This window comes from Amblyomma americanum, chromosome 4, assembly GCF_052857255.1.
Source record: "Amblyomma americanum isolate KBUSLIRL-KWMA chromosome 4, ASM5285725v1, whole genome shotgun sequence".
Lineage (NCBI taxonomy): Eukaryota > Metazoa > Arthropoda > Arachnida > Ixodida > Ixodidae > Amblyomma > Amblyomma americanum.
Genome location: NC_135500.1, coordinates 139,501,367 through 139,525,118, shown reverse-complemented (window position 1 = coordinate 139,525,118; position 23,752 = coordinate 139,501,367). Strand labels below are relative to the sequence as shown.

Here is a 23,752-nt window from a genome sequence, read left to right as displayed (position 1 = left end):
ATGACATCCCAGTCAAAATCAAGAGGAGGAAATGGGTTTGAGCAGGGCAAGTAATGCATAGGCAAGATAACCGCTGGTCCTTAAGGGTAACGGAGTAGATTCCAAGAGAAGGCAAGCTTAACAGGAGGCGGCGGAAAGTTAGATGGGCGGATAAGATTAAGAAGTGTGCAGGGACACGGTGGCCACAGCTGGCAAAGGACAGGGTTAATTAGAGACATGGGTGAGGCCTTTGCCCCGCAATGGGCGCAGTCAGGCTGTTGTGCTGCTGATGACGAAGGATTCTTTGTAACTACTGCTTCCCTCAAAGCAGCCTTCACCTGCCATCCATCAATGGCTGTCAGCCAAGTGGGTATTAGCGGATTAAGGGATGAAAACAGTTATAGGAGACATCATGACAACATATCTCCTGTACTACTAAACACTTCACATTTCACTGCATTTTTAAATATAACGGCTGCCAGGACAATGTCCTTGATGCTCCAAAACTAATTTCCATTTCATTGCATATGGCTATGCACATGATACAACCTTAATCACTTTAAGTGTTTCTTCTGAATGAAAGTGTCCATACTAATGAAGCACAATTCTATATTCAGATGTTTGACGAACAAGCTACACGATTTGCAGTCTTGCATCAGATAGTCCGACAGTCATATTCAAGTAAAGCAACGGGATGTACAGCACAGGTCTGAGCATCCGAAGTAGGGTTTCCAGCGAATGGCCATCGGGCGTCAAATATTGTGTGGGTGATAGCACGTACCCTGCGTTCATGGGACATTCGAACGTCCGCTCTAAATGCCCGCAGGACATCCCTTGGATTGCCTATATATATGTATCTAGAGAGTCCAGAGGACATCCTCTGTACATGCGTCGGCAACCTGCAGATGTCCTAAATGCCTAGAAGTGGTAGTCCACTGGAAGTCCAAGGCAGTTTCAATGCCCAGTAGGTTCTGGGTATCAGCAGTTTGAACAGCTTGCTACTGCGACAGTCTGAAGCGAATGGAAAATTTCTCCACTATGGCACTACTCTTATCAGTTTTAATTTGCTCGTATTTGCTGTTAGGTTTCAACACCATAAGCATAAAACGAGCATTTCTGTAGCACAATAAAATATTGAATATTAAGGTACAATTTCAACGATCTCCTTGGATCTCCTATGCATAGCATCACCATGTACTATGCATAGAAAGAATAAAAATCCTATGCTTATAAGTGTCACAGGGCCCCTTTAAAGCCCCAGGCAGTAGAATGTCAGAGCACGACAACGTGCTCACGATGTCACAAATAACACAGCGGACGGGAAGCTCGTACCACAGTGCTTACCGTATTTACACGATTGTAAGTCGACTCGAATATAAGTCGACCCCCCAAATCACATTTCCGAAAAATAAAAAAAAAGACTTCTGAATACGTGAACGCGATAGCATTATCCAGGGGCCGCTGTTTATTGCCAGTCGCTATCGGCTACCGCGTGGGCATGCCCGTGGGCACATTCCAAAAGAAAAATCTATTAGTCACTGGACTACTCGTCCGCACTTGTGCCATCGTCCTCACTAGCGCTGCTGTCGTGATCGCTGCTGCGGTCCCACAGCACGTTGTTCTAACGTCGTCGTCCAGTGAAATCCCGCACTTTGCAAACAGCCACATCGCGACATCACGCGGAACAGCTGAAAATTTTCCTTACCGCAGCTGCCACACCTGTATCACCCGTTGCGAACGTCGAACTTGCGGCCCGGCACGCGGCTGTTCTTGCGGCCCGGCACGCGGCTGTTCGTTTCTTCGGCGTAAAAAATGGCAGCCATCTTGAATGTAGCCGTGAACGAGTGCCGATCGCTTGCCTGACCTGGAGCACAAATGATGACTGACAAAGCACTACATTAAAAACTTGTGAAACGTGGCCGGCAGTAGTCAAATGCATCAGAGCCAAAGAGAAACTACGCACGAATGGCATCGGCTCTTCCGTCGGCTACCGACATCCCCGGCACCGCTGCCGGTCCGAGTGGGGGTGCCGCCTCGGTTGGAACAGCGGCCCCTCCATCAACTATCAACGGGCGCGCATTTGAAAGTAAAAAGAAAACTTGTTGGACGCTTGAGCTTCCTGTAGAACGCGATTGCGTTATCGGGCCGCCATAGCTTATCAGCAACTGCAGCCAGCAGCCACATGTGGGGTGCCAGTTTGCTCCTTATCGATAGCCGCTATCGGCCGCCGCCCGCGCGTGCGGGGAGGGTATGCCAGTTTTGCGCGTTGACATAACAGCTGCTCAAGGCCAGCACCAAGAGCGATGCGACGGAGCCACACAGCAAAAATGCAACCACGCTGTAGCATGCCCGATATCTCGTTTCTCATTTGTCTCGCCTTTACTTATAGTGCTATGTTTTCATTTCGATTGTAAGTCGACCCCCCTCACTTCGGATTTTCAAATTTTTAAAAATAGGTCGACTTACATTCGAGTAAATACGGTATCTCGAAACAGCGAAAGCAACACCAACCAGACTCATCTCTAAAAATTAAACGTTGTTTATGCATTATCGAGTCTATTCTGCAGTTGTTCTGAGTCTATTTCACGATAAAGGAGTTTCTGCTTTGCTAAATTTTTCTCGTGCCCCGTGAACTTCGTTGTACAGGGAGTTGAATGTAGCACCAGAGAGGCCACTAAAGCAGGCCAACTGTTCCCCACTATTAAGCTGTGCCATTATAGTTTTCGTTCCAGCAGATGCGAAAAAAGAAAAGCTCCTGCAGCATTCAAAAAAGACACTTTTGACAACACACCAACCAGATGACGAAAGAATGTTACAATAGAAACCTGGAAACATCTGCTCAGGTTACCAAGTTTCTGAGGAATCGTTTTATTGTTCAACTGAGTGGTCCCACCCACATACTCTACCACGCAGAAGGCATTCAACCTCATTGCAAAGTGCCACAGCGGGTTTGGAACATTGTGAAAATATTTATTTTTCTTATATTTCCTTTGCCAAACATGGGCCCTTCTGTTTCACACAGCAACTGATATATGGTGCACATTATACAGTGAGAAAAAGGACCACAATATTAACAGGCATGCCTCCTCCTGTGACATCTCACCTCAAGAACAAATGTGCACCAACTGTCACCACCACAAGGTGTGTCGTTTGTCACAGTCAAAACTTTGGACATGCAATGCCTTTCATAAATGTTTCCTGGTGTTACCTACGTCGAAGAATGAGATACTTAAATCAAAAATAAATAAAACACCGTGTACACCAATGCAACTAAGAGAGTTCACCCCTCTTTAAAATCAACTAAGCTCATACTGCACTAGAGCAAAGAAAGTGATTTCATGATTTTGAAATGAACATACCAAATCGATTGTTTTCAAAATAATGCGCAAGGGTATTTACACTGAACGGACATGTGAAGCAACTATGATACACAGGCATATGCAAATGAACTCCCATCCCCTTCTCACCAATAAACACACAAACCCAGGAGCCAGTGCCATGCTTCTTAAACAGCAACAGGAGGCAATAACTTTTCACAGCGATCAAAAGGCATACTGTACAAGGTTTGAGACCCCAGGATGAATGTTTTATTAGAGCCTCCTACTTGCGACGCTAACGGTGCCTTGAAGAATGACAAAGAACTGAAAAGAATAATAACTACAGTGAGACAGTACCATTTGCATAAGAAGAAAATTGTGCGTGCATCAAAAATGTTTCGTGAAATGGCCAGGAGGTCAAAGAGTGCATTCAGTTTTAACCAGTGTTTTTTGCGACCACAAGTTACGCAACCACAGGAGGGCACACTCCACGAGTGGCTGCTCACCAACCCAAAAGCTAGAGAAAAAATGCTGCCAACTGAAGGCACCCCTGAGATCAAAGGCAGGTAACTGCATTTCACGTCAAACTGGTGCAAATAAAGAAAATTCATAGAGCACAACTTATGTAAGACAGCGAAAGATGCTGACAGGCTGCTTCGGAGGGTCAATGTGAGGCAGCGAGGGCATGAAAACATGCTTTTCGCATTTCCTTAATACCTTCTTCAAGTGTTTGTGGAAATACATGTTAACACAGAAAACAAGAGAAAAACGAATCAAACAAAAAGAACAGCCCCAGCCAAGACTTTGGGGAGCTATGCAGCTGCAGCCTGCTACCAGCCAAACAGAAAGGGGGAAAAGGAAAATAAAGAAAAAACAACAAGCACACAAAAGAATGCACGTCTTTGACAGCAAACCTTGCCATCTGGGGGAGTCCTCGTTTAATACACAGCACAACACACACAGCTATGTCCCAAATGCACTCCGTCCCGTATCGTTCTCATCCCAACTCGAGCTCCTTTTGCACCTCCTCCTCCTTACCTCCCACCCCTCTCTGTTGCACGAAAGACCTTGCACAAGAGTCCTGCGACAGAGGCTGCTTCTCTCAGTCCTCGATTTCTCTGACTTTCCGTACACGCTTCCACTCGCCCGTCGTATAGTTCATCTGGAAGTGTGTCTCCACAATGGCCTGCTTCACGACGCCATTGGGCTGGATGATGTCTTCTTTGTTTTCACTCAGCCGGATGGTGATCAGGTTGCCCAGCTCAGGACAGGGATTGGCTGCAAAAATATTTTACACTGCAAAACACATTTCATTCATGCACTCCTAAAGACACAACCACAACAAAACTGAACTGTAAGCTTGAGCAAATAATAGACAATTTCGAATATTCAGTAAAATAGCAAAATATTTTACATTCAATTCAATCAAAACCAATGTTTGCTATTCAAGACTAAAATACCATTTTTCGGAAACCAATAATTTGTACTTCCTTGAGGAACCGTCACACACCTCATAGGAACGTGTACACATTCACGATCGATATTGCAGACTCTGCAGAGTACAAAATTGTTCGGACAAATACAGATGCGAGCAGGCATCGCTGTCACAACCAACCGATTCTTCGCAGCTGTGAAAGGTGCCACCTTCGATTTAAACTATTCAAGCCAGGCAGAACTGGCTTGGATAGGCTCTGTTATTTGTTCCTCATTGTTACAGGCAAGCTTACTCGCAAATGTCACGTGAATCTATGGTCAAGATCCTCCAAAGATCTAGCGCTCGATAGACAGTAATGATGCCCTGGCTGACAGTATGGAGCAGCACGCATGCAACCCGCGGCTGTCAGTGTGAGGTGGTGTTCACCCGGCCTGCCTTTCCATGCACTTCACTGTGAAAGGCCTTGACAAAATCAATTACACATTTATTTTAATGCGAAGTTATTACGTGGTGTTAAACTGATAATAAGGCTAGACCTTTCATCGTATTAACTGTGACTAGACTCGGAGCACTTTAGCTGCGGCTTTGATGCGGAGCACGTTAGGCATAGTGGCACCGAGCAAACAGCACACTACTACGGCACATATCGCCCAAACTGGGTGGGTGCCGTATCACCGCAAGGAAACGCGCTGCTAGCATGGGTACTCCCCATTCTAGTTTTTTGCACAACATAACACTCTAACCTCTCTGGCGCGAATGGCGAGTGCACAAAGCTAGCAAGCAGCGCCAAGGCACTGCATGTTCGCGGTTTCAGACAAAGTCCGGGGCGTACGACGATGCGTGTGTGGTTGTACTGAATGTCACAGGGAGTTATCGTCCGTCAGCACCCAGCGTAACGTGCTACATGGGCAAAATAATGCTCATATGAAGCAATTCTTTTCACTGATTATTTTCTTTTCTCGAACTACCGGCACCACAGTTGGGGGCGCGGGCCTTACATGGGTCTATACTGTACTTCCTGTGGGAAAGCACCGTGGCATGCGCATAGCGAAAATCAACAGCCATGCAAAAACGCAATCACAATTAAGACCAGTAGTTGGAGGAAAGCGACAATCAAAGGTGATAAAACAACGCAACTTCTATGCCTTTCACATGCGTGTGGCCTAGATGACTAAGCGGAAACCGAGCTGCCAACATTCCTGTAGATTTAGATTTTGGCATGAGGCAAACTGGGAAGGTTTGAGGAAGTACTGAAACTCTGCTCTCGTGTTATGTATTTTTCCTCCAGGAAAACGACCAACAGTGAGTGAGCCAGGTAAATGACACACGGTTCAAATTTTCATTAGCAGGACTGGTTTGTATATGAACTGACCATTTTTTCTTTTGACAGGTGCAGCTCCATGAATAGACACCAGCACATGATGGCTCAACAAAACCTACCTGAACCCCACAAACAGGTCAGCTCCCAGTGCAGGTCAACACCCCCCCCCCTATTTCGGATGGCCATTTTTGCAAAAGGTCGGCATAACTTCAATGCACTCTTTCCACTCTCTCTCTTTTTTTTTTTTCCAGCAATGATCTTGTGGGTTAGAAATATACCTACATGGTCTGAAAAATATCGATTGCGCCATTATATCTCTTTTGTGTGCCAAAATATCTGAAATATTTGCTTTAAAATTATTTCACAATTACTATTTGCTTCAAACAAAAAAAACACTAATGCAAACCTATTAAACAGTGATGACAATGCCTTCGTTACAGTAATGAAATCACCTGATGTAGACCTCAACACACAGCCTGCAAACAAGCAACACTTGTTAATTTCCACACAGTTGTCTTTGATAACGAGGTTTTTTTTTCTCAGGAGCTAAAGCCTAGTACAACTGCATCAGAGCTTCATGGAAAGTATGTTAAGGCATCAATAACTCAATGGAAATCCTACTAACGACCAATGACCCTGAAGCCAGATATGGAAGTGCATTAGGGTGGCATTACCTAAATGCAGGCGTCACCTGGCAAATAAGGCCAAAGGACATGCACCACCTCATTGTGATGTGGCGTCATTTCCCGCAACTGTCATCATAAGACATCCCAGGTGGCACAACCAGTGTGCTATAAGTTACTTACCTCTGGAACCAGCCATGAAGCCCAAGATGAGCGCCTTCTCTGAACGGGACACCTTGTTAGAGTTCTTGAACATTTCCTGAGCCTCAGAGACTTGGTCCAACTAATGCAAGGAAAAGAAATACACGAAGGAAACAAGAAACCTTGAGATCCGGGCATGTCACGTGATAGACGGCATCAAAAACCATAAAAAAGCTACATAACAAGCAGCACCAAGACTACCATGATGTTATCCTCCACACAACACAAGAGAAAAGACAAACACCTCGAAAAGTTTATTTGCCCCCTTAATATCATATTACTATTTCTTGACACATTGCACATAACTATGATGGTCAACAGCTGTCCATGAGTATCAATTTTTCTCAGCAATGGCATAACTGCCAACCTGAATGCTTTCAAAGTCATAAAATCTTCGTGACCAGGTAAGGGGATGGTGCAACCAGCACATTTTTTTTTAAAGAAAAATGTCACCTTCTGTCAATTCTTTCAGTGTGTGATGCAATAGCGCTGGAGCTTCTTCACATGTTGTGTCGCATGTGAGGAAACGCACAAACAGCAAACAGCGCATGACGAGCGCAGAATTTGGGCATGCTGGAAGATTGAATCACGCGGACGAAACCGAGGGAAGCGCACATTGGTTTCTGAGCCTTGCCAGAGCGGATATTAAGACACTTTCCTTAACTCTTTCGCTACCGCTCCATAGGAGACCGGGCACATATGATCGACATTTTGAAAAAGCCGCTGAAAATTCATTTCGGCACTTGCAGACACGCTGCGCGATCTAGGTTGTTTCTATGGAACTAAGTTCATAATTGCAGTTTTTGTTTTCAGTTTAGAACATGAGGGAGCGCCGTGAAAAATAAAACTTTGAACGGCCGAAGCAGCGTCAGCCGACAAACATGGCGTCTGCGTCACCGTGCGCTCCTCGAAATCGAAATTCGACACCGAGCGCTTCGGCTGGTTTCGGTTCCGGGTTTTGTGACGAAAGCCGCGATGATAAGTCAGGCAATGATGTACAAACGTCGGATTTTGGTTCCAACAGCGAGACTTCGTCTCAGGGGCCTGGAATGTAAGCGTGTATTCGCATGCAACTTTTGTTTTCGTTCGCTCTGTGTTTTCTGCGGTGCATGCCGTTTGTAACCGATGAGAGTGGTTTATTTTTGTGCTTCAGGGTCTTAACAACATATAAGACAGTTTGCCAAATGCTCAAGGTCGCGTCGCATTTTTTCAACCGAGATGACGGCCAGGTGTCCATGTCGGTGCATCGCTGCGGAGCGGCGTTCAAAGATTCGCTCAACCTATCGACTTCTTCTTGATGTTCTTCATGGTGGAGGCGATGAACTTGGATGAAGTTTTTGGACAGGCAAACATACGCTCAGCGTGACGACTCATGGGAAGAGGTGAATCCGTTGGACAAGTTCATTGGAATCATCATACACATGGGAATTGTTAACCTGCCGCGACTATATCTCTATTGGAATACAGGAATCATCTATTCTGGTCTTCAGCCACCAAATAACATTTGCCGAAATCAGTTTTTTGCTTTGCTTGTTTTTCTGCACGTAGCGGACCCAGAGGATTCAGTGGCAGCTGCATCTATTGGCAAGACTTGGAAAGTGTCCTGGCTTTTGAACCACATCAATGAAAGTTCATCGATCCTGATGTTCCAGAGCTTGCCCAAAATGCCAAATTTGGGTCAGCTGGCTTTCAGGCTGGCTCATTCAACAAATCTTAGAGTATGGGTGAGGTAGATGAAGTCCACGCCCCCAATACTCCCATAGAATCCATTCGTCACCAACCAAAAAAAAAAATGGAAGGAGGAACTGCAAGCTCTGCTATCAGAGAACAAAACATGAACAAAGATTAAACGTTATGTGCAGCACCTGTCAAGTCTACCTCTGATTCACATCTTCACGTGATTCCTTTTCACAGTGGCACCACAGTCATGACCGGTGACTTGACCGGCTGTGGAAAGTGCAATAATTTTACCTCAGAGCTGAAACTTGGAGGAATGACAGCTATAAACATGTGAACCAGTTTGTATATTCCAGTTTTCCTCTACTCAAGTTCCCGCTTAGTGCAGCCGTTAATTTTTTTTCTGTATACTTTTTCTGTGTTTTTACCACATTTGCTAATAAATGTTCAAGTACTTTTGCACACACAAGTCTGCTGTTTGTTTCATTCAGAAGTGTAACTAATAAGCTACAATTTCTTGCATTGCAATATGTGCTGGGTTTGTTACTTCTAGTGAAACAAAAATTTTCTTTCAGTACACTCCACATCGTCCATATTTCCGCGGTAGCGAAAGAGTTAAATAAACAAACAAAGAATGTCCGCGATAATGCAATCATCGTTCTAAACAGCGTCTAGCTCGGCTGGCTGACTTCTAAGCGCAGCCTATAGCCGCTGCTGCTCCGGGCCAGCGGCGAAGCTCCGAAAAGGAAATTACGTGGCCAGACTCTACACGGCCAATCGCCAGGGGCCTGCCGATCACAAAACACCTGCGGGTGCACGCATGTCACAGGGGTGCCGGCAGCAATGAATATAACATGCAGTTCAGGCCTGGGGACGAATATCTTGGTGATCGGTTTGCCAAGCACATCATACCACGAAACAGCACCATTTGGGGAGCCGTCCGAATTGACTGATGTCAGCCCCTGGGCATCCATTCGAATAAACGGAATCCTGGGGCCATACACTAGCGTTTGGCAGGACTCTGGAGCCAGTCCGGGTTATCTGAATTAACGGGGATTGAGGAGTAGGAATAAGCACTGAATTAGTTTGGTCGTATTAACGTCTTCACAGATGGTATATATTCCTCTCCCTTGGTGGCACAAAATACCGCCGACAACAGTGCATTTTAATGTGACAGTGTTAAGGAGCTCACGAGGCGGAAAAGCCGGCAGCGGCGTCGGCATTGCCGTCGTCACTGACCATGCCAGTCACACTCACCATTACCGAATCTCTCCCGTGCTTCACACGCACAAGTAAACCCAAAAAACTTGATTAGAATGATAAGTCACACATGTCGCTTCCGGTTATTCACTGCGCATTAGGCTGTGTTTTAACTGATGATACCAATTGGTGACACCGACTGGTGACTCCAATTAACCAAGTGTTTACTGCCTACTGTGTGGTATGAGGTGGTCGCACAAGACTTCTAAACTATCGCACGAAACAAATGCTCCTCAGTGGTGTCGAGGTAGATCGCCAGGCTCACGATCCAAAGGCCAGCGATTTGATTCTAGGACTGCTTTCTTTTGTTTTTGGTGTAGATGCTTTTCTTTCTTTCTTCCGAGACACTTCGCAATGATGGCTAGATGATGTCACAACCCTCTCAGCCAATGAAACTGCCCTGACATCATGACTACGTCATGACTCTCTTGACCGATGGCCTTTTTCGTGATATGGAAAACATCGCCGCTGGCTCTTTTAAAGAAGAGGACCTGTAATGCTGTTGCCTTAAAAACAATTACTTTTTAAGCGACTGCAGTGGCATGCATCAAAACGGGACTGAGACAGGACATGGGTCAAAATATGCAAGTCACAAGATAACTGCTGATGCCTTGGATATGACACCTGTACATGAAGAACTGAATGAACTGGGGGCGTTTTTTCCTTGCCACTGGCTGTGCTGCTTGTCCTTGGGTTGTAGCATGAATAGCAGCTACACAACACTATGACAGTGACAATGTGAGGTGTAGGTACAGCAAAAACAACTGGGTGTGAGGAGGCAATAAATGGTTTCATCTGATGGGAATGCGCGAGCATGACACGATCTCATGACATGCGCAAGGTTCATTTATCCAGGAACTCTTTAGAGTAAGTATATACAGTAGCTGACGGGTAATTCGGACTCCAATAATTCGGTCTTTTCGGACATTTTTTCGGATATTTCGGACATCGATGAGGCGCCGTCAGTCACCCCGTAGAAGCACATACATATTCGCGACGGATATTTCGGATAACAAAAGTCCAAAAGCTCGATTTTTCGGACTAATTTCAGTCGCCTGCGGGCCAAAATCAGCCATCTTATCGGCTTTTCACCGGCGCAAAAGGTGCCATCTTGGATTGAGGTGGATTTACGCTGCAGTTGGATTGGCTTGACATACTTTCGGTACGTCATTGTTGCCAGCAGAGGTCCCTGCGATCTCTGACACTTCGAGGTGGCAGCCAGATTGTCATCGCCGTCCACTTGTTTCTGTCGCCGACGTTGTCGCAGGCAGTTATTGCTTGTCCCATACGTTGAAAATTGGTTGTTGGGGGAAGGAAATTGTGCAGGAGCTATCGCGCATCTCGGCCGGAAGGAATAAAGGAGGGACTGAGAGAAGGAAGGAAGAAAGAGGTGCCGTAATGGAGGGCTCCGGAATAATTTCGACTACCTGGGGATCTTTAAAATCGCACAGCACACGGGCGCCTTAGCGTTTCGCCTCCATCGAAACGCGGCCACCGCGGTCGGGATCTAACCCGGGTACTCCAGATCAGTAGCCGAGTGCCCTAACCACTGAGCCACCGCGGCGGGTCTCATACGTTTGCCATTCGTCGTTTTGTCACTTAGGTTTCTCTGACCGCGTTGACCGAGTGGCGCTCAGTCTTCACGAAGTTACATCCGTTCGCCGTTTTGTGATTGCGTCCGGCGGTTCCGCCTCTTTGAACGAAAAGTGCCTTATCTTTGCCTGTGTTTGACGAGCAGTGTGGTGCACACACGGGTTGTGGACAACATGGCCCTGCCGGGTCCATCAAAGAAGTGTGGGCAGTATTCCAACTAAATGTAGTAAACCTTGCTGTCTAGCGTGTACAGTGAAAGCACAACTTTGGCGCAAATACAGGCGCAAATCGTCGCCAGCAAGAGAAATTTGTCGCGAGGTAAAATCAGTTACTTTTTTAAGCCGATTTCATCTCAATAAAGTGGTTTTTTTGTACTTCAGGGATTTTTCGGACTGTTCGATTATTCGGACCATTTTCCGGGTCCCTTAGAGTCCGAAAAATCGGTCGGTGACTGTAGTTAAACCTGGATGTAACAAACCTCCATATAGCAATTGCTCGATATTACAAAAGTTTCTCAATTCCCCAATGCTGCCTCCAATGAAGCGCATGTATTTGAGACCTCCATGCAACAAAGGTGTTGCAACGGTTGACCTTGATATAACGAACTCACTGTGCCGATTATCTGTTGGCTTGTACCGAGTTACAAAAGTTGGCAGAAAAGTTTCAGAATGATGAAACAAGAACTGACATGAGAGGAACTTCTATGATCGGAATGAGTGACCGCAGTTGACACAAAGCGCTGTGCTCAAACGCAGACGGCACATCTCCGCTGCTTTCACTTTTGGAACGTCATACGACATGGTTTAGCAATGTATGTTCAAAAACAACGAAAATAATATGGTACAGCAAAAAAAAAAAACTGTACGAGCAATGCATTCCCATCGCTGCCTCATGGTTGCTCGCGTGATTCCAGCGCCGATAGCTCTTACACGTCGAGTGCGGAGACAGAGGAGAACGCTGGCGGCACAAGGCGAAAAGTCTGTTTCGTTAGACAACAGCAGCGGGCAGACCGTGACAGGGAACATGCAGGAAGAAACATGTCTTTGCTGCCTGTCTATGGCGGCGGCGCGATCACGTGCACTCTCCTCTGGTTCTGCTGCGGTGCCCCTGCCATTTCCCACTCTCCCCTCTCCCCGCTCCACTCACGGCAGCGTTGTACAAGCCACAGCGGAGGAGGCGGCGGCTGCTGCTGCTGCCTCTACATTTATTTTTACATACATCTACACTTACTTCTCAAAAAGGTTTCCATTCTACATTGTTCTTTCGAGCCTTCTAGTAAAAACTGCATATAAAGAAAACCTGGGTGCAACGAAAAATCTCTTGAATTTTTTCAATTTTGTTATAACCACGTTAAACTTTGTACATTTTGCCACACATGAGCAGCCACAGTGCTTGCACATGGTTCATCATATCTGCCACACATACATTAGTCACATGCCAGAAGCACATGTGGCACATGTGCTGTCAAAGCTAGTGCTCTAGTTAGAGCTGCCTACATCCGCGACCAAAAAGTAGTGCGTTTCTTGTGGTGAATGAAATATATAGTAAATGAGTTACCTGCGAACTTACTACACGATACAAGTGTCATGAGTTTGATTAAATGCACACTTAGTGCTGACGACACACTGTCGCTTTTTCATGCCTTAAACCACTCGGCCACAGAACAAACACGCGGTAACACACCTCCCTTCATTTTTTCAACCGAACTACCTCCGTACATTTCATAGCGTTGCATCTGATATATGAAACGGAATATAACTAACTCCCGCCACATCCAGCATTCTCCACTCATCACCCTTCCTTGCCCGCCACCTCCGGCTTTCCCTACAGCCGCCTCCCCTACCTCTTGAGCGCAGGTTCTTCCCTCGCTCTTTCCTCATCTCTATTCACGATGCAGCCTCATTCAGCGGTCAATTTTTGCCGTCATGGGCCCTCCAATGTTTTGCGCATTAAAACAAACACACTGTGCTCACCGAAAGAGACAACCCCACCCGCTGCTGGGGCTGGGTGGTGACCACAACGGCTGTCTGCTGAGCCACGACAGGTTGCACCTTCTGCACGGCAATGTGTTGCACAGATGTCGTGGTGCTGTTCAGGGCCCCCAGCTCTCCGATAGTGGCTGTCGTGTGGCGAACCACTGTGCTGTTGTTATTGGGGGCTGTTGCCACCGTCACCACACCACTTGTTACGGGGGCCACCACTACTGTTGATGCCACTGACGCCATCACACTGCAGCGAGAGAAAGTGGGCGAGGTTAGAACATTTCAGGCTATAGTGATCCCTGACAATCCACCAAAGTTTGCGAAAGGAACAATAGGTGTTACTGCTGTGCATACAGAAGGCAAGACAAATAGAATGCAGAGATTTCTGGAACAGCTGAATGAAGTTTTAAAAAGGCCATTATTAAAAAAAAAAAACATGCGACAATACGACACTGCTCAGGGTGAAAGATAAGAAGATAAATGCTTTAGTCAGGCTGCTTAAGTCTCTTATTTGCAACGCTACTGTTGCCTGGAAGAATGCCATGTGCAATAAAAGTGAAATGTGCCATCCTGATTTTTTGGAGTTTTAGTGCGGTACATATCAGCCAAATACTTTGTTGGTTTTCTTCCATTTGGTCATTTTAAACCCTCAGATGACACGAGATGCCGACTGCTGCGCACCCTGTGCTTGCGTCAACGCTCGTGCTGCTGGGTGGCATGACCTCGTGCAGCTGTGCTGCTGCAGCCGTGCTCTGCTCCAGCGTCGTCGCCCCCGGCTTGGTGGTCCCTGTTTGATTGCTGCCGCTGCCGCCCGATGCTGCGAGAATGCATTGCCATGTTTGGAGCCACAAATACAGGACACAGACTCCTCAAGACTGCTTAGTGTTTCACGACACCAAGACAGGGTTTGTAAAACAAGAAAAAGCTGAGCTTTCACCACATATCTGCAAGCACAGGACGCTGTCTCACAGTATTTTCAGGAACACGCTCATCTCACCCTGTCTCCAACTGCTGGGATAGCTCAGTGGCAATGGCATCCAGCTGCTGAGCAAGATCAAATCCCAGCCCCACTGGCTGCATTTCGATGGAGGAGAAATGCAAAAGATGTCCACGTGCTACGCAATGCCAGTGCACACACATTACAGGACCTCAGGTGGACATTAATCCAGAGCTCTCCACCAGGGCAATTCTTCCTCTCCCCCCCTTAGCACCACAAGTGCATAGTATGTTGGGCGTTTGCTTTGCTTGGAGGCTGAGGGCTGCACATTCAGATAAGAGCGAGCGCTTGCCCTCTATGGAGGCCTGAAAAGAAGCTCGGCTCAATAAGTATCACTGAGCAAAACCCACGCTGTACCCATTCCCATCGCATATCCCATAATCCCTTCCCGCTATACCCCAGGGGAGACAAGGGGAGTCTGAATGAATAGCCAAAATAAAAACACTTAGTAGTCATTGCATTCTGCCAATACTTACATATGAAGCTGAGACCTAAAGGCTAACAAAATCTCACTTTCACTCACAAAAGGTGACAATTTTCAAAACCTCCACAAAAGTCATTTCCTTGTTCAGAATTTTGTGTCCTTAGTGCGCGTAAGAGCGTTTTACACAGCTGTCTCCTCCTTCTGCCTCCACAAACAGAAAACACAGCTGCTCTACCTGCATTTCTTGTCTTAACTAAACCATGCCTATTCCCTGCACTTCCCCACCCGGTCAGTGCAAGATAATGGGAAATAATGCCACGTGGCAGCAATGACAATTGGGCTCAATCGGGCTGGAAAAAGGCTGCAAAATAAAAATTGCTCGTTTGGGAGAACTTGTGCCCACAAGTAGAGAACAGGTCACCAACGGTGATAGCAGCAAGTACACACAATGGGTGTCAGGAACAGGATGACAGTGTTAAGGGCCGCACTGAATTTAAAGGCAACAGCAAACTTCTGAGATCATCATCATCATCAGCCTGAATACGCCCACTGCAGGACAAAGGCCTCTCCCACATCTCTCCAATTAAGGGGGGACACTTTCTGCCGCCCCCTGCTATGCTCCCCTTCCCATGAAATCTAGTCTGTTACCTTTGGAGAGCATCAGTTATCTTGGCTTTACATTACAGTCGAGCCCACATATAATGGCCCCACTTAAGACGAACTTTCGCTTATAATGAACGAGACCTGCGTGAGCGTCAAAATATACATTGTTTCAATGGCACAAAATCACACGTATAACGAACGTCATTAAGCCCTGCTGATCGTTACAGCGAACAGACAGCATAAACTCGGGGTCGCGATGCGAGATAACCTGCCTCCGACCCCTTTGTGCTCCCGATGCGTGGTATGTTTTCCCGAGCCTCATCGCAGGCTAACTGCCCGCACCTTTTCGTGCCGCTCTCAAGCGAGCTACCCTTTTCCCGCCGACGTGCTTTCCAAGATTGCCCTCCAGCCCCTCCTCGCAACTACACTTCCCTCTCCTCTTTCTCTTGCAAATCAACGCGTGGCGTCCGCAATCAACCGCTCCGCCGCCAATGCCGATTGCGGAGACCAAGCTCCGTAAAGCAGGCCTCCTTTCGTGGGAGCCAAGAGGTGGCTGCACTGATGCTCACGGACGGCCCTCATTGGTCTCTCCGCTGGCGCATGCATCTGTATCTTTAGCTTGATTGGCTTGATTGCTACCTGTGTACGTTGCAAGTCTACCCCACTGCATGGTTTTGTCACTCATGTTGTGGTGCGGACGTTTTGTTGGCTTCATTCAAATCTCGGGCCCTGGTTGTAATTCGGGATGGTGGATGGGAACACCGTGTCCATTTCCAATTCATTCGGCGGTAGAGATGATGAAAGCGGCCTGGACAGTGGAGACGGCCAATGGCGAGCGGAACTGCTTCTGCAAGCCCGGCTTCGTCGAGTGTCTGATGTCGAGCCTCATGCTTCAAAAGATGACCTGCCCGGCGGCGATTTGTGGCAGCACATCGTCAATTCCGACATGGGCGGTCATGACATTGGCTGGAATGATTCTATTTCTGTTGATGACGACGCCGACACTGCGGAACCGTGCACGGACGAGGGCATAGTTTCTGAAGTGCGGTACGAGAGTGACGCGGAGGAATCGGATGAGGATGAAACTTCAGAGCCAGCCCCCATAAGCGCGCCTCTAGCAATGGGGTACATTGAGAGCCTCAAACAACTTGTCTATGCCAAGGGCCTCGGCGAAGAGCACGCTTCTGCTTTAAATAAACTAAAAACCTCCCTCATTGGATCTGCGCTGCAAAAACAGACGTCCATCACAGACTTTTTCGCAACGAAAAAACTGTGTTTTAACAAGCAACCATCTTTAAAGCTGTGGTCCACTTACTACGAACTTTGGGTTATAACGAATGGACGCCGCGTGAAGCTCATGTTCGTTATTAGCGGACTCGACTGTACATGCCCTACCCAAGCCCATTTCTTCCTCTTGATTTCAACTAGGAGGTCATTAGCCCATGTTTGACCCCTCACCCACTCTGCCCTCTTCCTGTCTCTTAACATTACATCTATCATTTTTCTTTTAATAGCCCGCTGAGCTGTCCTTAAGTTGAACCCTTTTTGTTAGCCTCCACGTTTCTGCCCCATAGGTGAGTACCGGTTAGATACAACAGTTATACACTTTTCCCTTGAGGGATGTTGTTAAACTGCCATTCATAATCTGAGAGTATCTGCCAGATGTGCTCCACCCCATTCTTATTCTTCTAGTTACTTCAGGCTCGTGATCCATGCTTCAAACATCGGCAACGATTTCAAACATCCTAGAAGATGCCACACACGACCATAACGATTCCAGAATTCTCTGGTCATGTCTCGCGTACCAGGGACATCGAAACAGGAAAACAAACATCAAAGCCTCTCAGCAATACTTATGAGAATGAAAAAAAACTACAGCCCACTTCAGATCATGCACAAAAACCAGCTTTACCAGGCAGTGGAGGGTTGGTCTTTGCAACTATAGCCGGAAGTGCCGTGCTCGTCGCAGGAATTCCATAAGACGCTGCTGGAGACGCTGGTACAGAAGAGAGCTGCAGCAAAAGATCAAGAAAAGAATGAGCGGCTGGCAAGTCCAACCCGCTTCTAATGGAAAAACCTAACATCAATTCCAGCAAGCACGCTCCGCTTCAACGAATATCAGGTTTTTGTGCTGATGCTCAAGAATTAACGAAATCTTTTGCAACAAAGCTGCAATGAGGCCCATGAAAGGTGCTGTTGTGCGAGGGCTCAAGATTAGCTTAAAGTATCCTGGCATTTTTCACCATGCACCGAAAATGCTACGTGTTGAAAAAAGTGTCACCATAAGAAATGAAAACCATGGTAATCGGTAAGGCAACAAACTTGTACTAGTGTTTAAAAATATCTGCAAACTGCTTTATCGGAGCATCTCAAAATCAACAACTTTAGATGCGCAATCATGCAGTGCAAGTCGAGGTTTAGGTTTAGATTTACGGGGTTTAACGTCCTAAAGCAACTCAGGCTATGAGGGACGCTGTAGTGAAGGGCTGCGGAAATTTTGACCACCTGGGGTTCTTTAACACGCAATGACATTGCACAGTACACAGCCCCTAGAATTTCGCCTCCATCACAATTTGACCGCCGTGGCCGGGATCGAACCTCCATCTTTCGGGTCAGCAGCCGAATGCCATAACCACTGAGCCGCTGTGGTGGCACAGTGCGAGTCGAGAAAGGCAGGGAGCACATGTTCTATTAGGCAAAACAGAAAGTTACGCTGATCATAATAATAATAATCATCATCATCAGCCCTACTACACCCACTGCAGGGCAAAGGCCTCTCCGATGTTTCTCCAATTAAGCCTGTCCTTTGCCAGCTGCGCCCACGCTATGCCTGCAAACTTCTTAATCTCACCCACCGACCTAACCTTCTGTCGCCCCCTGCTATGCTTGCCTTCTCTTGGAATCCACTCCGTTACCTTTAAGGACCAGTGGTTATCTTGCCTTCGCATTACATGCGCTGCCCAAGCCCATTCCTTCCTCTTGATTTCGACTAGGATGTCATTAACCCGTGTTTGCTCACTCACCCACTCAACGTTACACCTATCATTTTTCTCTCCATGGCACGCTGCGTTGTCCTTAACTTAAGCTGATCATACTAAGTGGACCTTATCATGAGCAGTGACGTACACATCTAGACAATACTAGCATCCTCCTCATTTTACTTTTCTGTTTTCAGAAGCACTAGCTACAGAACAAATTATCCTGTGGTGACCGTCACACAAATAATCGCATGAATTCTTGCAAATGAAACAAGGTGACACTGAATTTGTCAATAAGATGATAGCTTGGACGACTTCAATCATGCTGCGCAGTTGACACAAGATGTATTAGAAGCCACCACAAGGCGTGGCCGTGAAAAAAGAGGTTACACAGACCCATCCACATCTTGAGTGCACGAAGGAACTCGACGAGTAAACGAATGCTGAGTATACCTAGACACACAGACGTGTGCAAATGCAGACAGACAGGAAGGAAGATAAGGACAAAGAAAGAAAGATGAGACTTGGTAACGTAGCTGGGCAACCAACAAACAACAAAAGGAGCGATTACACATTAGATCAGGGGTTTTCAAACCGGATTCCGCAGGCTGTTTTTATGGGTTCCGCAAGCACCCACACTGGCTGGTCCTCCTTTTCCACTACACTTCTTTAAGAGTTGTGCGGACAAGACACAGTATCTGGTGTTGTTAAAACTCATTTTTACTGTTCCTCAACTCTGAAATGCTAAATTATCTAGGATTTCGTGTGAATAATACAGGGCCGAGTGTTGGTAACGGGAGCGTTACACCTGATGTCATTACACAATCAAGGTCACTCTCATCATTACCAGCCAGCATTTGGACTTCTGTTCCTTGACAGCAGATGGCGCCGCATGCACACATTCGCGCACGGCGACTGAAAGCATGAGCCGCACCGTCAAGCTAGCTGAGCCAAGCCAAGACCAAAAAAAGAAAAAGTGCGTGCATCTTAGCCAAAGCTTTTAAACATCGCCTGTATGGGGCGTTTCGCCAAATGCTTTAATGGTGTTGGTGGCGCTGGGCCAAAGTTTTGCCTCTGGCAAGCCTATCGGTGCCGAAAAAGCTAGTATATTTGGCAAAACTGAAAAAAGAAAAAGAATGTGATTGGAGCAGGGAACGGCATATGGCCAATGAAAGCCAGGCGATCAAATATCATGATTCTGTGCACTGCCCAGCTGGCCAAGCATGCAAATGCGGCGGAACATTTGTCTTACGACTAGTTTTGTGGGTTTTCCTCTTGGAGTTTGAGGTCTGAGCATAAGCGAGAGATTGGTATTTAATAAAAAAAAAAGACTGGTGAAAGCAAAAAAACAAACATACATAAAAAGGGAATGAAACGGTAAAAAGATGCCTGAAACATCCATTCTCAAGCTGCACCGATAAATTGTGATGCTTCGCCTGTGCCACTACTGACAAGAAGCATGGGGTAGGGGATTGCTTGGCACATATTGAAGGCTGTTGGGGTCCCTTGAGATATAGAAATTTGGGAACACCTGCTGTAGGTTAAAATAAGCTCACTAATACGCACACGCCAGCTGTCTCCACTATTCGGATGCAAACAAAATACTTACGCAGGTATCACATGCCCCTTCACAAAGCTACGACAGGAGTAAAAAAGCTGCGCTGTAACTGACCGAGATCATGGATGAGCACATAATTTATGTCACGACACACAACTATAGCACAACAGTAGTACAACAGCAACATCGTGCTAATAGTAACGATTCCGATGACAACTTGCAGTAACAAGACTTCAAATACAGTGCAGTGGGAACTATGATCATGTGGGCCTCGAAACAGCACAGCTTTCCTGACCGCTGTGCAATGTGGTAATGATAGCTTCATCATCTTTGCTCTGTGCAGGGCGTCGCACGATTAATAAGTATGCACACTCAGATTTATATCGGCTAGAAGACAATTGGGCTGCAGTTCAGTTGAGCCGAACGGCTGAAACTGCTGTGACGTCACAGTGTGGATGCTGCTTCCACACGTGGCCACTCATCACAAGGTGAGATGTTTTACAGCTGAACCTCATTATAATGAAGCTGAAGTGGTCCAGTGGCCTCCTTTTGTAGCCTTGCATCTTTACAGCTGAATGTTACCTCGCCCGCGACTTTTGCACATGAACAGACGCTATGTGAACACGATTACATGTCACTGCGTAGACTGAGGACAACCTGGCTAGCGTACAGTACGCTGTCGATGAGTGTTGAGAAAGCCTTTTCAACACACGCACCAAGCACCCCCTGATACAACCGAGTATAAGCACACCAATGAATACGTCAGCGCGGCCAACGTGCGCCCATCTTTTCCACAGCCTCCATTGATTATAGAGCCTGGGAAATGGGTCTTATAAGAATAATGGCGTAGACGACAGAGAAAGACCTATTCGGGACACTTAGCCCCACTTCCAAGGCTGATACAGGTGACAGAGGGCAAGCAGCCTCAATTTTGGCTTGAGTACCCGTTAAGGTCGGCTTCCTACAAGATTCACGAGCATGCTGGCCACAAGACTTCACTGCATGACAGACATGTGCTCTGGAGCATGGGCATGCCAGATGAAGACTAACGAAAACCCACTGAAAAGGGCACTGAAATGTTTCAATGAAAACAGGTCCCAGCTACTTTCTAGTTCCTAATCTCCGGTTTAGGACAACATGTGACCACCTGATGAGTGACTGCCAATGGCAAGGGATGCGATTTACTAAAGCCTGCCAGTCCATATAAACTTGAGTGCATGTATTTAGTGCATGGTGACCCCATGGTAAAGGTGCTACAGCTACAACTGCCGTAACTTCAACTGCTCGAGTAAACCCAGAGGTCTTTATTAAACTCACAACCTCTATTATTAATTAATAATAATTCATTAGTATATGTTTTTTTCCAAACACAGCACAGCCAGCAACTCAGATGCACCATGGTTTCACAAACAACACTTAGAACCGCACAACTCTGGTCATTCCATTATGCATTATCCACCACACTCCAGCATCTTGCACATGATGCTGGAACGGAATTTTCCGATGTTGACTCTGCTCAGATGGCACCTTCTTAAGCTTCAAACTCTCACCTGTGTGGATGAAAGAAGGCCTGCCGCATAGTCCGGCGTCACCGGTGCCGCCGACGTCGTGGGTGTGGTCGGTGCTTCTTTGTCTTTCTTCTGCATCTCTGGTAGTTCCTCTGCACAGCAAGTCGCAAAAAACGCGCTTTTTTTAATAATTTTGTCAAAATATCACGCTGCCCTCCTGTCATGAAAAACTAAATTAATCCAGAGGTTAAAGGCCAGAATTTGTTTCTTCAAGCTGCCAACAGCATGACCGCTCACTGCATGCCCATACAAATAAGACAGCATGCCCGAAATGCTTTCGTCAGTTTCATTAAAAACAAGTTAAGCTGAATACTGGTTTGCACGTGACGCCTTAGCACTCAATAACTAATCCTATGCAGCTGCAGCTTTACTCCGCAGCACTAGAAACATGTTCAAATTTTAACTCTGACCAGAGCACACAAAATCTACAAGTAGTATTACGGTGAAAACGCTAATTATACATCTGTTCATGTGACCACCCCACATTTTACAGTGTATAAGTCAATGCGTCCCAACAAGCCACCCACAGAGATCAGTAAAAGTTTCAATTGTACAACACAGAATTATACATGCACCACCTTATACAACAGCCAGTGGGTACCGTCCGAAATGAAAAGGACTTGAGAAGAACTTTATTGGCAGATGCCTTGCTGCCCCAAGGTATTCTGAAGCCAAGTTAAGGGAACACTGAGGACAAATGTATCCATAGGCTGCCCCGTTTTAATCAAAAAGATACCATTCGTACCGAAAGCGGACCTTTTATAAGCTAGAAAAAATGAAATGCAGGTGACGCCATCATTGGCCGACCTCACACCGATCTTATGGCACAGATCTCAGAGGCTACACTACACCACCATTCACTTCAAAATTGTGGCAACCCATCCTTTCTGGTGTGGATGTGACAAGTTTTAATAGAATGGAAGAAAGATTTTTAAATCCAATTTTTTCACTGAAAAATACGTCTTTAGCTGCCAAACTAACATCAACACAGCCAGGGAGAGCCAGAGAACCAATTTTTGCTGAGCGCAATAATAATCAGTGGTCCTCAGTGTCCCTTTAAAGTGCACAACAGCCTGCAATGACAGCTCCGACTGCGCACATGTATCGCGCAGCCATTTGTGCAGGGCGGCTCTTGCCTAGCCTGCCTTTTCAATCACTATGTTGATGAAGCAGTAATGAAAACCAGTTGTAGGTTCATTTCAACAAGAAGTTATTGCGTTGGCAGCAACTGGAAGCAAGGTTAGACCGTTTATGATAAGCAGTGAAAAGTTCCAAAATGCTTTGCACTGCGGCTTCAGTGCACAACACATTAGGCCTAGTGACAAAGAGCACATTAGGCCTAGTGACAAAGAGCACATTAGGCCTAGTGACAAAGAGCACATCAGGCCTAGTGACAAAGAGCGAGCGGCGTGCCACCACTCAGTGGCTTGCTGGAAAGTGGCACATCGCAGCAGGCAGAGCATCACCAGCCTGGGTACATTCTAGTCTCAGTAGCACCACATGCGAATGTGGCAATTATGCTTTTTGCCTTTGCTGTCCAAATGCTTAGTACAGGCACTCCTGCATAAACGACAGGGTGACGGCAGCTCAAGGCAGAGTCTGAACAGAAGAACACCTCGTCAACATGCTCATACCGCACGTAGCAAAATGTCTTGGAAGGTTCGGACAAGCCATATTTCTGGAACGTCATGCAGAGCATAAGTTTCAATGCACAATTACAAGAGCGAGCGTATGTGTGCCTCGTTGATGCCTAAAGGCCTCCTGGCCATGCAGTCACAGTACAAATTCTCAAAGGATACAAGAAGGGGCACTTTTATATCCCAAAATAGCAGGCACATTTGTTGCACGGATGAGATCACTGCACAACATTTCTTATTATATGACGCACGGATTATGCAATGGTTTAATGCAGTCTCCTGAAAGTCATATACCGTATATACTCGCGTAATGAACCCACTTTTTTCCAGAAATGTTGACATCAGTTAGAAGGGGCAGGGTTCATTACGCGGGAAAAAAAGTTTCAAGGGATTTTTTTGGAAGGGTCGAAATTTCATATCGTACCTGCGTCCCTGTCCCTTCCGTCCCGTCCCTCCTTCCGTCATCAACAAAGGCATGCAGTCAGAGACATTCGTGCGGCTGGTGTTTAGCATCCTTCACTGACCCAATCAATCTAACAATTTTATGGGGCGAGATAACGCGAACATACTGAACATCATACTGAACACTGGCCCTGAAG

The 23,752-nt window shown here is 46.5% G+C and overlaps 1 protein-coding gene across 1 annotated transcript in view; it reads right to left on the bottom strand.

Moving 5' to 3' along the window:
• Nucleotides 1-2,919: 2,919 nt before the first annotated feature.
• Nelf-A (Negative elongation factor A) overlaps nucleotides 2,920-23,752 on the bottom strand; it is a 48,775-nt gene continuing 27,942 nt past the window's right edge. The window contains exons 7-12 of the mRNA XM_077661829.1: nucleotides 21,499-21,608; nucleotides 17,325-17,424; nucleotides 14,070-14,205; nucleotides 13,380-13,635; nucleotides 6,859-6,958; nucleotides 2,920-4,574 (exon numbers count right to left, since the gene is read on the bottom strand). Coding sequence (XP_077517955.1) covers nucleotides 4,399-4,574; nucleotides 6,859-6,958; nucleotides 13,380-13,635; nucleotides 14,070-14,205; nucleotides 17,325-17,424; nucleotides 21,499-21,608 — 878 coding nt within the window. The 3' untranslated portion in view covers nucleotides 2,920-4,398. The remainder of the gene's footprint in view (nucleotides 4,575-6,858; nucleotides 6,959-13,379; nucleotides 13,636-14,069; nucleotides 14,206-17,324; nucleotides 17,425-21,498; nucleotides 21,609-23,752) is intronic.